Source organism: Tribolium castaneum, chromosome 4 (genome assembly GCF_031307605.1).
Source record: "Tribolium castaneum strain GA2 chromosome 4, icTriCast1.1, whole genome shotgun sequence".
Lineage (NCBI taxonomy): Eukaryota > Metazoa > Arthropoda > Insecta > Coleoptera > Tenebrionidae > Tribolium > Tribolium castaneum.
In genome coordinates this window covers 22,392,118-22,408,000 of record NC_087397.1, presented here as the reverse complement: position 1 = coordinate 22,408,000, position 15,883 = coordinate 22,392,118, and the positions used below count along the sequence as shown (strand labels likewise).

The following is a 15,883-nucleotide window of genomic DNA, read 5'->3' as shown; positions in this document are numbered from 1 at the left end:
ACTGCTATTTAAGTCGATTATTTAATACGCCTTTGGGGATTTTTATCTTATACTGATAATTTTATCTTATGTTTTAGGTTTCTTATGTATTTAAATGTAAATTAATGTTTTTAGTCTTTTTCTTTCTTTTTTATTATATCGAGCTACACAGTATTTTTATATTTTATACTTAAATAGTACTTAAGTAACCACAAGACGAAACCAAAATAGAAAAATACTTTTTTGGTATTTGATTGTATTTCATTTCTTTGATGGGTAGTAGTAGTATAGTAGTATACACATTTTAAAATGCTATTGTAATATAGATTATACTTTTATACAAGGTAATTCAACGAGTTAAACCAACTTTCGAATGGTGATAAAATTTAGCAAAGCATAAAAGTGGCATTCAGAATTTTTTCCAAACAATTTAATATTTAATTTTTAATAATTATTTGGGTTAATTTATCCCTCGCCTAATCACAATTAGTGGGTAAAAAAAAATAAAAAAGTAAGTCTACCCTTTGCCCTGACCATATCGTGCGACGCAAGTTAAGTTTAATTTACGCTTAGACACACATTTTCATTTTATAACGTGATTTTTTTCTTGATGTGCATGTTATGTAAGTCCTGGCTTAGCTAATTAAATTACTCACTAAAAGCTCGTCCTCGTAATAATTTATTCATATTTATAGGGACAGGCCGTGGAGACTGAAAAATGTGGAAAGAGCATGGGTAACAACTGGGAATGTTTTTATGGAAATGTAATATCAGCCAGCGATATTGTCGCTGAAATGCCAGAGATTCAAGCTGAAGTGGGTCCGTATTGTCGATGTGGATGTGTAGTCCACCTAGGACGGGCCAAACCTAAGCGTTTGTTGGCGACTTCATCACAAAGTTGTCCCGGGAGGACGTTCTGGTTAATTCAGGTACTTATAGTTATCATCGTCAAGGAAAAAATTGTATTTTATCTACTGTTTATTTCATGGTAAAATGAAATTTTAACGTCTAGAGTAATCAAGGCTACAATCATTATTATTTTTCTGTTTTTGACGTTTTTTTCATTGTTAAATTAAAATTTTGTAAAATTGTTTGGGTTTTAAAGATAAAATTTAATTTCATCGAATTAATAATTGAATTATATTGTCTTAAGGCGCTTATTGCAAAAACTTAAAATAAAAAGCAGTAAATAAAGTAAAGTGTACTCTGAAAATGTTCAAAACCTTATAATGATTACAAGAAAAAAATCTACACATAAGCAATGCATAAGTAAACATCAATCGACTTTTTTTTCTGTGTGTAATAAGATTGATATTAAATTCAAAACATTTAATAAATTTGAAACTAAAACTTTTAATTTTTTATGAAGTGCTCTCATTTCAAGAGTGTCTAGTTTCAATATTCAACTACTAATTACACGGAAACGTGCGTTTGCTATTTACTTTTTTTTACCTCTACACATCTGAATTTTTTCAAAATTTTGTATAATTTTTTTTATAAATAAATAATTTTTTTATAAATAAATAATTTTTTTATAAATTTTCTTCTACACAATCATAACTAAATAATTAATTAGTTTCACTAAAAAAATATATTCTTTAATATGTGCTTCACACTTAATTGTAAGAAAAATTAGCTAGAGCAAAGTCAGTAAAATGCATAATTACTTTAATCAGTCACAGAGTCCACTTTTTGGAACGGATGACTACAGGGTAATTCTCTTAAGGCCTACATTAGAAACTTTTTAACTTCTAATATAGCTAGAGTTTTAAAATTTTAACATATTTTTATTGCATATTTGAATTCAACTTCTCAAGCTGAGTAAAATTTACCCAAGTTATTGGTACTTGTCTGTTATAGTTTTTGACTTAATGTCAATTTTTTGTTAAAATTCTCATTTGCAAAGGTTGCAAATGAAACCTTTGATTCTTTTGTGATAAGTGATTATTTTTTTTACATTCGGTAACCGAAGATTCATTCAAAATTGTCAACTGTCAAAATTCGTAGGTAGTATGTAAAATGATCAAAAAACTGCTATATCTCAGTTTTTTCGAATAGAACGACCCTATTTTCTTAACGGCAATTGAAATATCAGCAATATTAATGGTGACTTTCATCAATACGTTCTATTCCTATTTCTTACAGATTTTGAAAAAAAAACAACAAAAAACGGATTTTACTTCGTAATTTTCATAGGTTATCAAGTAGACCTTGTAAAATGGTCAACTATTATAAAACTTTAATATCTTATTTGGTTTTAAGATGGTTTATTTTCGAATAAGCACAAAAACAATAATATTTAATTATAGTTTATTACAACTTAGTGAATTATGTAAAGAAACTCCATCAGTCGGCCATCGAATTTTGAACTTTTTAAATGAAAATGGTGAACAAATCGAAAATTCTTTTTAATTCATAGCACAATGTTATCGCATTTTTTTAAAGTTTACTTGATTCAAAATGAAAATAATGGACCAATATTCTGTTTTTTGGGATTATTTCAAATACTATATGAGACAAATATAGGAGTTGTCTGCATAAAACTTGATGTACTTTTGATTGCCATTGAAAAAACAGAGTAATTTTATTTTAAAAAACTATTTTATAATTATTTTTTTATCATAATTTGCAGAAAATTATAGCAGCCTTGCAATTTGACAGTTAACAATCCTAAAAAACTTGAGAATATCTTTTGAATCTTTGGCGATCAGATGCAAAAAGAATTATTTACTTATTGTAAAGGGTTTACGAGCCGTAACATTTTTTGTATTCAAATTTGTATAAAAATATTACATACGTAAAAAACTATGACAGATAACTACTAACAAGTAGGGTACATTTTACTCAACGCGATAAAAATAAAAATAAGTAGTTACAATTTAAAGTTTCAAAGTTGGCTCCAATTTCTCGTAGTTTTGGAAATTCAGCGATTTTGAAAATAATTTAGTTGAATGATTTGGATTGTATACAAAATCTTAACGGTCTAGCTATATCAGAAGTTAAATATTTTCTAATGTAGGCCCTAAAAGAATTAGCCTATACCGGGCGCTCAAAAACCGACGCACCAACTCAATGGAGTGTGGTAAAGAATTGCTTATATATAATGGTAGAAATATTAAAAAAATTCTTTGCATCAGAGTTATTGATAAATAATGAATTTTAAATAAATGATATGTGGCAACGTTGCCTAACAGTCGTGATCGCAATAGAATTTGATCAACAATAAAAATAAATTATTTTTGAAACGGTTTCCTAGGAAATAATTCCCAGCGTTGGCACATCTACAAACTGTGATTTTTTTGATGAATCTTATTTTTTTTTAATTAAAAAAACTGCTAAAGTCTGAGAGTAAATTTAAAAATAATTATTCATCGTTTTGATCAGGAACGATTAAAATAATGAAAACTGAAGAAGTTAACAAAATAAGTTTGTAGCTCTAGATTTTTTAAAATATGACTTTCGGAATTTTTTCAAGATTTTTCCCGTGATCTACACATGCTTCTCAACAACGTACCACTGAGTTGGTGTGCCAGTTTTTGAGCAGCCTGTATTTTATAGGTACTAATCAGTTGACTCAAAAGATCCACACCTTCCAAGTTGTGATTGTACAATTTTATAATTTCTGCTCTATCTATTTCTATACAGGCTGTTCAGTCTGAACCCCACATTAGAAATGTCGAAAATTTTGATAACGATATTTATCTGAAATTGGCGCACGAAAATATTTTTAACGTGGCGGCACTTCTGGTCCAGCGATACCAACCTAATAAATGTCCCTAGCCATTGTTGCAAAGTAAAAAACACCGTATTGTGGAATAGCTACCCAAAAGCTATGAGTACAAAAAAATTATTTCAAGATGGTGACACTGCTGGATATACCGAAAGTCGCTATCAACTTTTTTATTTTAAATGGAAAGATATTTCTTACTGTGTTTCTAGATTTTTCGATTTACTTCAAGGGGATTTTAATTAGCTTTCCCTATACCTAAATTTAGCCGTTTTGAAAATGTTCAAGATTTTTTGAATTTTTTTGGATTTGCATCTTTCACTTAAAAAATCGGTAATTCTGCCATTTTTAGAATTTTAGAAATCATATTTGGACAATAAAAAAAGCCTGTATTTTTCCTTCAGTGTGTTCAAAATTAAAGAAAAAGTTTATAAACTTCAAAATTTTAACGTTATTTTTGCACAACTTCTACAAGCTATAAATCATTTTTTTACAATTTCTCACCATTTTGATGTTTTAGTAGGTTAATGCACTCAACGTCATCAAATGCCATGTCATAATAGTCATTATTTGAAGGATAATATTTTACGAAAATTCTTAGGTTGTGACAAATTCTGGACCGTATTTTTGCTAATTTTACAAATTTCAGGGGGTGTTCATTCAAGATTACCTTAATTATCATCCCTACTCTTGTTTTTTAACAAAATTTGAATAAAACAAAAATTTTAAATCAATTTTTTACTTTCAAGATTAGAACATTACAAACCGTCACAAAAATCAAAAAGAGGACAAATTAAAAAAATTGTATAAAAAACTCGTTGCATAAAATTTTAAAGCACTCATCCTTTTCAAAAAACTGTTGCTAACGCCATTCATTTTTGAAACTGCATTCGTGCTTTAAGACTGGTTTTTTGAAACTTGTTTATTGATATACTATTTTCAAATGGAATGCCCCAATTTTTATTTCATTTAAAAAATTTTTATTTCAAAAAAATTGTACGATCTGTATTTCCAGAAATTTCTTACCAGCTATAGATATTTTCGCACAGTTTGACAAAGAAATATTTCTCATTGAATAAGTTTATTTAAAATTTTGGTGTTTTTTTTGGTTAAAACAAAATAATTACATTGAATTTAGCTTAAAAAAACTTCGATTTCTTATATTTTACTAATGACTTTTCCCATTACCAACGAAACTTCGTATACCGTGAAAACTATTAAACGAAAGTAGAGGAAATGTTAATACAGGTCGATGCAGAATTAAATTCTCTACCATTTAGTCAAATAAAAATTGCTTAAAGCTCTGCAAATTTAATCCTAAAAACTTTTTTTAGAAATTTCAAAACACCAAAGAAAAAATTTAAGCCAAAAAGGATTTAAATTTTTTGTTGAAGCGGCAGAGTAATCGATTTTTGAAGTCAAAGATGCAAATCCAAAAATTTTTAGAATTCTTTAAATATTTCGAAAATGACTAAATTTAGGCATAGGAAATGCTGTTAAAAACTCTCTTAAAATAATCCGAGTAATCCAAAAATGCACTAAAAAATGCTGTCTATTTAAAATATAAAGTTGATATTGAATTTCGGTATCACGGAAATATCGCCACATTAAATATAATTTTATTGATCAGGACCTAATGGATTATGATTGTATACTAACTAATTTTGAGATGACTATTATTATTAGAACTCCCAATATTTCTAATGTGGCTGAGGCTGAGAGGCTGTTTTATCCCACCTTTTTTATCTTCTCTTCTCTTCTATTTCCCAACAAAATTTGAAGCTATTTGACTGAATTATTATCAAACTACTTTACGACGACGATGTGATCTTCACTTTACTACTTTATGTGTATACCCTCTAGCTTTCTTCTTTTTTATATCCTGGTCATTTTTCTTTAAGGTCCCGGAATAACAAATATGAAAAAACTAATTACCATAAAAAGTTAATGGCCTTTTTTTACTAATCGTTCTACCACCAAATGCAGTACAACTCTATCCAAATGTGCTTACATTTTTATTTTTAAGTTTTGTAGATTATTCTTGTGGTACGCTACAAAATCGTAAGCTTGTCCACTTTGGCCACGTAAAACATAAATTTTAATACCCCAGGGGATATGGTTGCTTTTTATGTATTTATTTCACAGAAAGTGTACCAGTAAAAGGCACTATCTGTCATCCGATTGACAGGTTTTTACAACTTCTAATTAAAGACATCTTTGTCTTCTTGCGCCCATAATAGGTTTAATCTTATAAAATTTATCATTACAACCGAAACTATATTCCAAGAATATTTTCCCAGTATATTCGAGGTTACTTGTTCAGACATCTTATCACCTTGTGATTTTATTTTTTTTTCAAACTACCTAAAAAGGCTCTGGAAAACGTTAGATTCCACAACGACAATGACCTTAAAAATTTTGCGCATATCTAGCTTACGCACTCGGACAAAAGACTTTCGTAAAAAAGGTATTATGAAATTACCAAAGAGATGGCGTTTGTGGAATTAGGTAGAGGAAGAATTCTTAGAAAAGTTGTTTAAAACATTTTGTTAACATTTTCAAATCAAATTAAAATTTTCAAAATTCTAAAATTTTCTATCAGTGAAATTTATAAACTAATTCCGGTTTATTTTTGAACTCCCCTCGTATTAAATGTTTCTTTTGACCTTCTTTTGTAGTGTAATCTTTCATATTTAAAATGGTAAATTTTCAAAAGCTTTAGGTCTAAACCACCATCATCAACTGCTCACATTATCTTAAATTTATTTTAGATGGATTTTTTGTAAATGTTGGCAACACTTCAATTTGCTGCTCAAAATTTATGGAACCTTTATCTAATAAATCATTTTCTGTTGATTTTTGGTTTTATTTTTCATTAAAATTCTGATCATTTTGAAGCTGTTTTCACTTTTCAAATTCATGCTTGTTTTGCTAACATCAATTTTTGCTTTGTTTAAAACTTCTGATATGGTTGGTATCATTTTTAGAGCTAAGCAGAATATCCATTTATTTTCGCGTATTGTCAAATATTTTTTAGTAATGTTAAGTTCTGTCTCGTATTTTTAAGTATTGTAGAGTACTGTATTGTACAGGGTGAATCAATATTGAGTTATTTCTGAATTTCTATAATTATGCAACTTATAATACCGATCCCAGCTGACTAGATCGGTAATCGTTAAAAAAATAAATTTAATTTACGATTACATTGTTCTAGGTAGTAGCAATGTTATTTTGACAGTTTTGCTAAAATTTTATTATGGATTATTATTATTATTTAAAAGATAAAAAACCACAGTTGATTCAATTAATATTTTTTAAAATCAAACGCAGATCCAAGTGGTAAGTGCAATTAGTATTTTTGGTTGCATCTTAGTACATGTCAGAAGTAACCCACTATTGACTCACCCTGTATGTAGAGTATTGTAATGTATTGCTTAAAGAAATGTACAAGTATAAGCATTGTAAGCAGTGGATGCCCCCTGACAAAATTTCATTTTACCATGAACTAAACAGTAGATAAAACATCATTTTATCCTTTACTATGGAATAAAACAAATTAAATTTCGTGGCACAATGTCGCGCAATTAAAGAAATGTGTGTAAAAGCCCTGCATTTGTGAAACCGTCGGCGTAGCGTACATCTAGTGAATAATTAAATATCGTGTCGCAATGCTCTTGCAGGCAGATGAAGAGTTCATAATCCAGTTCAAAGTAGAGCAATTCCATTTACCGTGCGGCACTCAATGGCTGAAAGTGAGAGATGGCAGTTCCCTATCAGCGAATTTACTCGCTGATTTATCCGGAGCTCCCGACACCACGCCATCCGTCGTCAATTCGACAGGACCGAATTTATTGCTCGAGTTTTTCTCTGAAGAAATCGCTATTGGGGGACAAATTTGTGGAGGAGGGTTCTTAGCACACGCCAGCCAAATAAGTACGTCTCATACTTCTTTACTCCAAAATTTATTATGTTTTTACGATGGAAAATACTATATCCATCTATTTTAACATAAGCATAAATAAATTAGCATGTTTAACTTTTAATTTTTACCGTTTTGCTTTTGTCTAGAAGTCTAGATCAATAAGTGTAATTTTGCGGAAACAACAGCAATTTTTTCAGTGGATTTAACGGCAAGTATTCGTTGAACGATTTCAATGCACCACAAAAACATTATCGACAATGTCAAACGATTCAGTTAATCTGAATTGTTTGATTTTAAAATATTATAAAAAATATTTTATAAAGACTCGTAAGTTTTCAGGGCAATGAATTTAAAAAATGGTGATATTTGTATATCGGTTAACACATAGCAAATGAAAAAAACAGGCGGATATAGCATTAAATCTATAATAATAAAATTGCTTGTCCTGACTGACTGATCTATCAACGCACAGCCTAAACGGCTAAGTATAGAAACCTGAAATTTTCACAATAGGTAGTTTTTATAATGTAGGCATGTACTAAAAAAAGGATTTTAAAAAAATCATCCCCTAAGGGGGTTAAATAAAGTGTTAAAATTTGAATAAAAATCCGTCATTTTTAAAGTTATATTCTTGAAAATTAGTATTTGGGCTTTCAGTTAAAAAAGAACAAAGACGTGTTTCAAAATTTTTGAAAAATCAACCCCTAAGAGGGTTAAATGGCGAAATAAAATTTATATAAAAATTCGTAACTTTTGAATTTACATTAATGAAAGTTGGTATTTGGCCTTTCAGTGAAAAGTAAAGAAACACTGTTTTAGTTGGAAATACTAACCCCAAGGAGGTTCAGCAGGGGATGGAATTTGTATAAAAATCCGTAATTTTTAATTTGTATTCATGCAATTGGTACTTGAGTTTTTGATTAAAGATGAAAAACTTATGTTTAACAATATTTGGAATTTCTACCCCTAAGGGGGTGAAAATTGGTATTGGGCAGTCGGTAAAAAATAAAGAAACAAGTGTTTTATGATTTTTTAGATATGCCACCCTCAAAAGGGTTAAATATCAAAATTCGTCATTTTTAACTGACATCTTTAAAAATTGATATTTGGGCATTTGGGGAAAAATAAAGAAACAAGTATTTTATTATTTTTAGAAATTCCACCCCCAAAGAGGGTTTAACATAACGATCGTGATTTTTGAAGCTATATTCATTGATCGTTCGATTAAAAATGAAAATAGACGTGTTTTTGGATTCTGGAAGTTTCACCCCCAAGAGGGTTGAATATAAAAAAATATTTCTGAAATTATAACCAAAAAAATTGGTATTCGAGCGTTCGTCTAAAAATAAAAAAAGCGTGTTTGAAAATTCCACTCCAAGGGGAAATTCCACTCCAAGGGGGTTAAACAAAAAAAATTCTTCATTGTTGATGTACTTATAACATATTGTGTATTGTTGAAGTTATACATATCAATTAATAACTTAGACACTCGGTTAAAAAAGAGAACGTATATTTCACTATTTTTAGAAATCTCACCTCCAATTAAACGCCAAAGTCCTTTATTTTTGAAGTTATATCCAAGAGAATTGGCATTACGGTTAAAAAGAAAGCAAATATGTTTCAAGATTTTTGAAAATTACATCTACAAGACGGTTAAACAGGAAATGAGTTTGTTAGCAATTATGAAAAAAAGCTGAATTTACTCGGGTTCGCATTGTGTCACGGTTTTAAAGTTCTCAATATAATTTTGTGTTTGTACATAAGTGAGAGAGAACTGAAGAACTCGCTACAATACCAAGTTTTGCATTGTTTTTCTGTGCTTCAAAATAGTTGTGGACATGCGTGCGATGCCGTGGGCAACTACTAATTCTCAATATAGTAAGTCATTAAAATGGAGCAAAAATTTTATCATTAACTATACGGGGTGTAAATGAAATAAGTACCTTAATTTTAACTGGTAATAGAACTAGTCAACAACTTTTCCTAATAACTTTTTTTAAAACGATTTAGTTTTTGAGTTAATAGTTATTTGCCTAACGTGATTAGAAAGTGCAATTTTCTACATGACCACTGTGTTTGCTGCTCGAGCGCTGCAACATATTTTTTTTTCATAAATTTTGCCGTTTACGAAATATTTAGGGTTTTCAATATTTTTTTGGATTTGCACCTTTCAGCTCAAAAATTGATAACTTTGCCATTTTTAAAAAATTTACAATATTGTTCAGCTCATTTGAAAGAGGAAGCCTAGTTTTTTCCTTTGGTGCTTTCAAATTTCTAAAAACAGATAGCAAGCCCCAAATTTTTAACCTATAAAGCTTTTTTTTTAATGAAATTCCGCAAGTTTTATTTCATTAATTGTTATTGAGTTTAATTCTGCATCGATCTGTATTTAACATTCCCTACACTTATGTTTAACGTATTCAAGTTACAATAACTTTTTGTTGGGATTGAATTCATTAGCTATCTTAGACGTTGCCGTCGAAACGATAAAAAAATATAAGAAAGTAAAGTTTTTTAAACGAATTTATACGGAACGCATAACACAAATTTACTCAGAATTTATCGTTTGTTTAATCAGAAATGTTTCTTTGAAAAACTATGCAAAAATAGCTGTGGTTAATAAGGAATTTCCTATATAATGTCAAAAAACCAACATAACTTGTAAATTATCACAGATATGTATAGAGAATGCTAAACAGATAAATGCCGATAACACTCCTCCTCCATCTAGAAAAATAAAAATTGGAACATTCCATTTGAAAAAATTAAGTTTATGGGTACTTGAAGTAATCCAAATTAAACATTAAATTTTTTGGATTCAATAACTTTTTTACAATCTTGTATATACTAAAGAACAGACAAGTTCTTTCTCTTTTAATTCTCCAATTACAGTTTTCAAATCTTTAAAACTAAGAGAGTTACCGATTTTTTAAGTCACAGGCGCAAACTAAAAATTTTCAAATAATCTCAAATATCTCAAAAACGTATATAGGTATAGAGAAAGCTTATAAAAACTTTCTTAAAATAACTTAACCAATCCACGTAGCTTTCCATCTAAGGTAAGAAGTGCCGGCATGTTAAAAATATTTTTATTGTGCAGAACTTAACGGATTATGGCTAACTACCTATCAACATTCAGATAAACAGCTTTCAATACTTCTAATGTGGGGTTTAGACGAAACAGCCGATACGCAACTTTCTTCCTAACACTTTTCTTGTATTTCTAACCTTATTTGCAAGATTTTGAAAAATAAAGGACAAAATGAAAATTCGTAAAAGTTTGAATTTTTTTAAACATAATGTATGATAAAATAATTGCATTATTTTTGTCTTACTATTGAAAATTTAATGCTACATCTACCTGTATTTTTTGTTTGTTTGTGATGTGTTAATCATTATATAAATACAACCATTTTTTCAAGTTCATTGCTCTGAAAACTTAGAGAGTAATGGAACAACTGCGCTCTCTAGCGACATTAACGGAACACCATCCCGGACAAAAAAGTTGTTACACTTAAAAAAAATCAGTATAATTTGGAGGCGATTTTGTTGTAAGTTAGTTGCAACAAATAACTCAAGGTGTTTTTAGTTACAAAATATTAATGCTATTTTTTTCATTTGAAAACATATTTATTTTGTGATAAATTTATATCAAAGTTTATACATCAGAACATAAGTTTTGCTTTGAGGGCTCGGTTAATTAGGAAGCAAACAAGTTCCTAGACCTACGAAATGAGTGGAGTGGGAAGAAGTCCAAATAAAGTGCTGTTTTATAAAATTTTGCTTATATTTCGTAAATTAAGTAACTTGGCACAAAATTCTGGCTAACAGCATTTTCTGTAAAACTGACTTTGTTTTTTTTCTATTAGCTGTTTCAAAACTATTAAAACGCCAAGATTGATCAAAATGTAAAATGTTATTATTATGTACTGGATGTTCCGTCTAAACCCATTATATTTCATAAATTGAGTGACAAATTGTGGCTGACAACGTTTGTAAGACTGCATTTGTTTTTTTATTTTTCATAGACTTCTATAAGCTATTTCAAAACTAGAAATGCCAATTAAAATCGCATTTTAATGAATTATTTTTTTAAATAAGAGACTTCTTATTGAAAGTATAAATTATATTAGCTATTAATTTTTTGAAGTGCATGTTCAATTTATAACAACTAACTTTTGGAGAAAATACGACGTTGGCGTTTTTTTAGTTTTGAAACAACAAAATCTGTTCGCTGACAATAATCACTATCATTGTAGAAGATATTTAAAAATCTTTTTTTTTGCTTTTTTTTACTAAAATCAGCTTGTGTCATTTGTTTATTTGCCAACAGATTCTTTTGTTTTATTTTTTATTTTATTTACTTAATGAAAATTTCAAAAACCCAAAATGCCCTAAATTGACTTTTGTTGCAAATACAGGGTGCTCAAAAACTGGCGCACCAACTCAGTGGTACGTTATTGAGAAGCAAGTGCAGATTACGGGAAAAATGTCGAAAAGATTCTTAAAGTCATATTTTAAAAAATCTGGAGCTACAAACTTATTATGTTAACTTCTTTAGTTTTCATAATTTGTTTTCTATCATTGTTTTTTCTATCAAACTCTAGCATTGAATTAAAAGAAAATTAAAATTTATCCAAAAAATCACAATGTGTAGATATGCCAACAATAGGAATTATTTCCCAGGAAACCGTTTCAAAAATAATTTATTTTTATTGTTTCATACAAATACAACTTTCATACAAAGGATTTTTTTTTACTACATATTTTTACTTTTATATATAACCAGTTCTCTAGCACACACCATTGAGTTGGTGCGCCAGTTTTTGAGCACTCTGTATAGTATACTCTCGATTATACGGAACACAATTTTATTATTTTATCCAAAGCCTTTGATTATTATTAACTTGCATTTTTTCTAAATTTAAGTGATTCTCTTTTAAAAATTAATCTTAAGACATAATTTTCTGGATATCTGATCATTGGAATAAAATTAAAGAGTCAACTACAAAAAAAAATTACAGAAATCAGTGATTTATGTGATCTGAATAGGGGATCCCCGTTTTTTGAGAAAATAATTCTTGTCAAAACCGCATCTCGCTATCGTCTTTTGTTTTCGACTCAAACAAAAGTTGACATTTTAGCGAAATCTTAAAAAATTCATATCTTCCTTATTATACAAGATACACATTTGAAGCAAAAACTTTATACGGGCACTTTTTTACAGAGAATTGAATAGTGCTATCAGCGATTTTTTTTAACTATTCGTTTAGCTGGAATAGCATAAATTTTTGTTTTTTTAAATGGGAATCATAGGCGGCTGTGATATTTTTGAAAAGCTTATTTTTTCTGATTTGACATGTTTATTTGTGTAATACATTATTTTTAAATATTTAAGAAAGAACAAAACATTTCGCATTTTCTTTATAGTAGGCCATAAAAAATTTTTGGATTTTTTATTAAAACTATGAAAATTGTATTACCCAACGAGTATTTATAATTTAATGATTTTTTTAAACTCTAATTAATTCAAAAACAGCATAAGAAATTATTATTATTAGATCAAATTTTTGCATATAATAAAAATTATTTGTTTTTATATTTAAAATGGCAAGCTTACATTGTCATTCTATTTTCTAATTTTAAACATGAAATGTCGGAAGAAGAAAAATATTATTAATTATATGATTGCGTCTCAATAAAATTTTATTTTACAAAAAAAATGTCAATCCATATACCAAATTAAATTCCATCTGCGGTAAAAAAATACACAACATTATCAACGTCACCTCCATTGCACTTCACTAAATCATAAAAAAGTGTCATCAAATGGTAGTGACACATCGTTTGCAATTTTCTGACAATTTTTTATGTAATTAAAATCTGCGACGTTCGTATATTTGTTCAATTGAAAATAACTTTAACATAGCTTATTTTTATAATTTAACATTTTTTATTTTAATAACCGTTCACAAAATTTCTGGACACCTTTTATGTGAAATAATTTGTCCATGGCCAACTACTTTCAAATATTTCAAATATATTTTTTATCAAAAATATTAAAATATCAAACTATAGTATTTATATTGTTTTCAGTTCAGAAAAAAATAAGCTTTTAGAAAATGTCATAGCTAACTATGATTCTCATTTAAAAAAATACAACTTTATGTTATTACAGCTAAACAAATGATTAAAAAAAAAACGTTGACAACATTATTAAATTCTCTGTAAAAAAGTGCCTGTATAAAGTCTTTGTTTCAAACACGTACTATTTCTAATAAGGAAGAAATGATTTTTTTTAAATTTCACTAAAATGTAAACTTTTCATTATAAATCGAAGACAAAAGACGATAGCGGGATGAGGTTTTGACCAAAATTATTTTCTCAAAAAACGGACTCGAGAATGTGTCACTTGTTTTTCTCTAAACTTCTTAGTTTCGGAGGAACTAAATTTTATGAAATGGAACAAAATTAGGAAGTCGGTCTTTTAGAAAATTTTGTCATTAATTTTGTACCAAGTTACTTTTTGTTATATTCATAATAGCAAAAATATTAAGAAAAACTGAACCTTCTTTGTATTAACTGCATCAATTAAAGTCATGAACTAAAAAATTCTGGACTAAATATTCAATTTTTTTTCTTATAAAGACTTTGCTAACTTGAGTGAAATCGCAAAACCGAGTCTCATGTTCAATAAAAATTCCCGAATTTGTATAAAAAAACTAAAATTCTTACCTGATTTGCTCGTTTGAATTTATTGAGTTTCCCATTGTTTACATGTAAATTTAACAAGTTGGCATTTCAGATACGAGAAAATCAAACGTGACAGGCGTTCCAATTGCTCAAAGCGTTGGAGTGGTCCCAGCCGTGATGTTGAAAATGACAGCTGTTCACATCGCTGCAATTTTTTTCCTTAGCGGTTTGCTGATCGCAACGGCTTTGTTGGGGGCGCAATATTTATTTCGCTACAGGAAATACCATATCGCTCAGGCCGAAGATCAGGATTCACTCGCTGATCCCACAGGTATTGTGTCTGTACGAGGGCTGTTCTCAAACTGTTGAGTTACGATTTTTTCACAAATATTTTTGTTTTTACATTTTGTGAAGTTATCGCAAATAAAACGAACAAAGTTATCTCTTTTCATTGTCAAGTTACTCTGGTGGAAACAAGTTACTCTGGTGGATTTTAGGATTCTTACTTAACCCTATTCCTTCAAAAGAAAAGAAAGTTACTTTTTTAAGAGTTTTCAGTTTCAAATAATTAGATTACGTAAGCATGCAAAATTTCAATTCATTCGGATAACAGAAAATATAAAACAACAGACAGACACCAATGCAAGTAAGCTTTTAAAAATAGTGTAAAACTACTTGTTGACACTGTTGATCTGTATTCTCTCATCGTATTTCTTAAATAATTTTTTACACATTTTAACAAAGGAATCTCAGCTAATGCACAGGTGCCTATGTCTATGCCAAGACGTAGGTAACGTTGAAAACTTTACAATATTACTATTTGGAAGGTAAAACAAAGTCGATTAATTTTTCACATTTAGATATAGCTACAGGGTATTTTATGTTTTATTATGTAAAAAAATATTATAATTTAGCGATAAGTGCGCTTTCATTCAATGCTATATAATGCAAATATTTTAAATTAACACAGACACTGTGTAGAAGAGAAATAATTGTTTTCTATTTTAATTACTTATACATCATAAAATTTTACAGTCAACCGATCTGAAATTGTACTCTCTATAAAACGAACCCTGAATAAATCATCATTGCAGCGTATTCTTGAAAATTCCTTACGAACATTCTCGATTATATTTGGCGAGTTTTATAATCACACAGTTTTATTATAACTTAACGAACGAACGATTGTTAGTAAACTTTAACAAAAAATGTAACAGTTATATTGTATTTACTCTTTAATTAAAATTAATTAGTTAATTAAAAAAATAATTGAAATTAAGTCTTTGCAGTAATTATTACTTTTTGTTATGTCATTCTAAAACAAGCGATGCTTTAATGTCAATCTAAAGTAGAAATTAATGAATATTTTATCAAAAATCAATATTTTTATTCCGTTCAAATTATTGCCAGAATTTGGTGGACAGTATATCCTCCGTCGAGTAACTGAAAATACAAAAACAAAACAAAAATACACCACATATTAAATATTATTGTATTTGATTACAACAAAAATTAATGAATTAGTAATTGTTAAGAAACTTTTATTTTTTCATTTTTGGCGT

The 15,883-nt window shown here is 28.6% G+C and overlaps 1 protein-coding gene across 4 annotated transcripts in view; it reads left to right on the top strand.

Annotated features, from left to right (window-relative positions):
- The window catches only part of gogo (golden goal), a 198,205-nt gene that overhangs the window by 166,211 nt on the left and 16,111 nt on the right, over positions 1–15,883 (top strand). For all 4 annotated transcript variants that reach the window (XM_015982210.2, XM_008195134.3, XM_015982209.2 and 1 more), the window contains exons 7-9: positions 675–908; positions 7,387–7,639; positions 14,434–14,652. In XM_015982210.2, the coding sequence (XP_015837696.1) occupies positions 675–908; positions 7,387–7,639; positions 14,434–14,652 (706 nt within the window). The remainder of the gene's footprint in view (positions 1–674; positions 909–7,386; positions 7,640–14,433; positions 14,653–15,883) is intronic.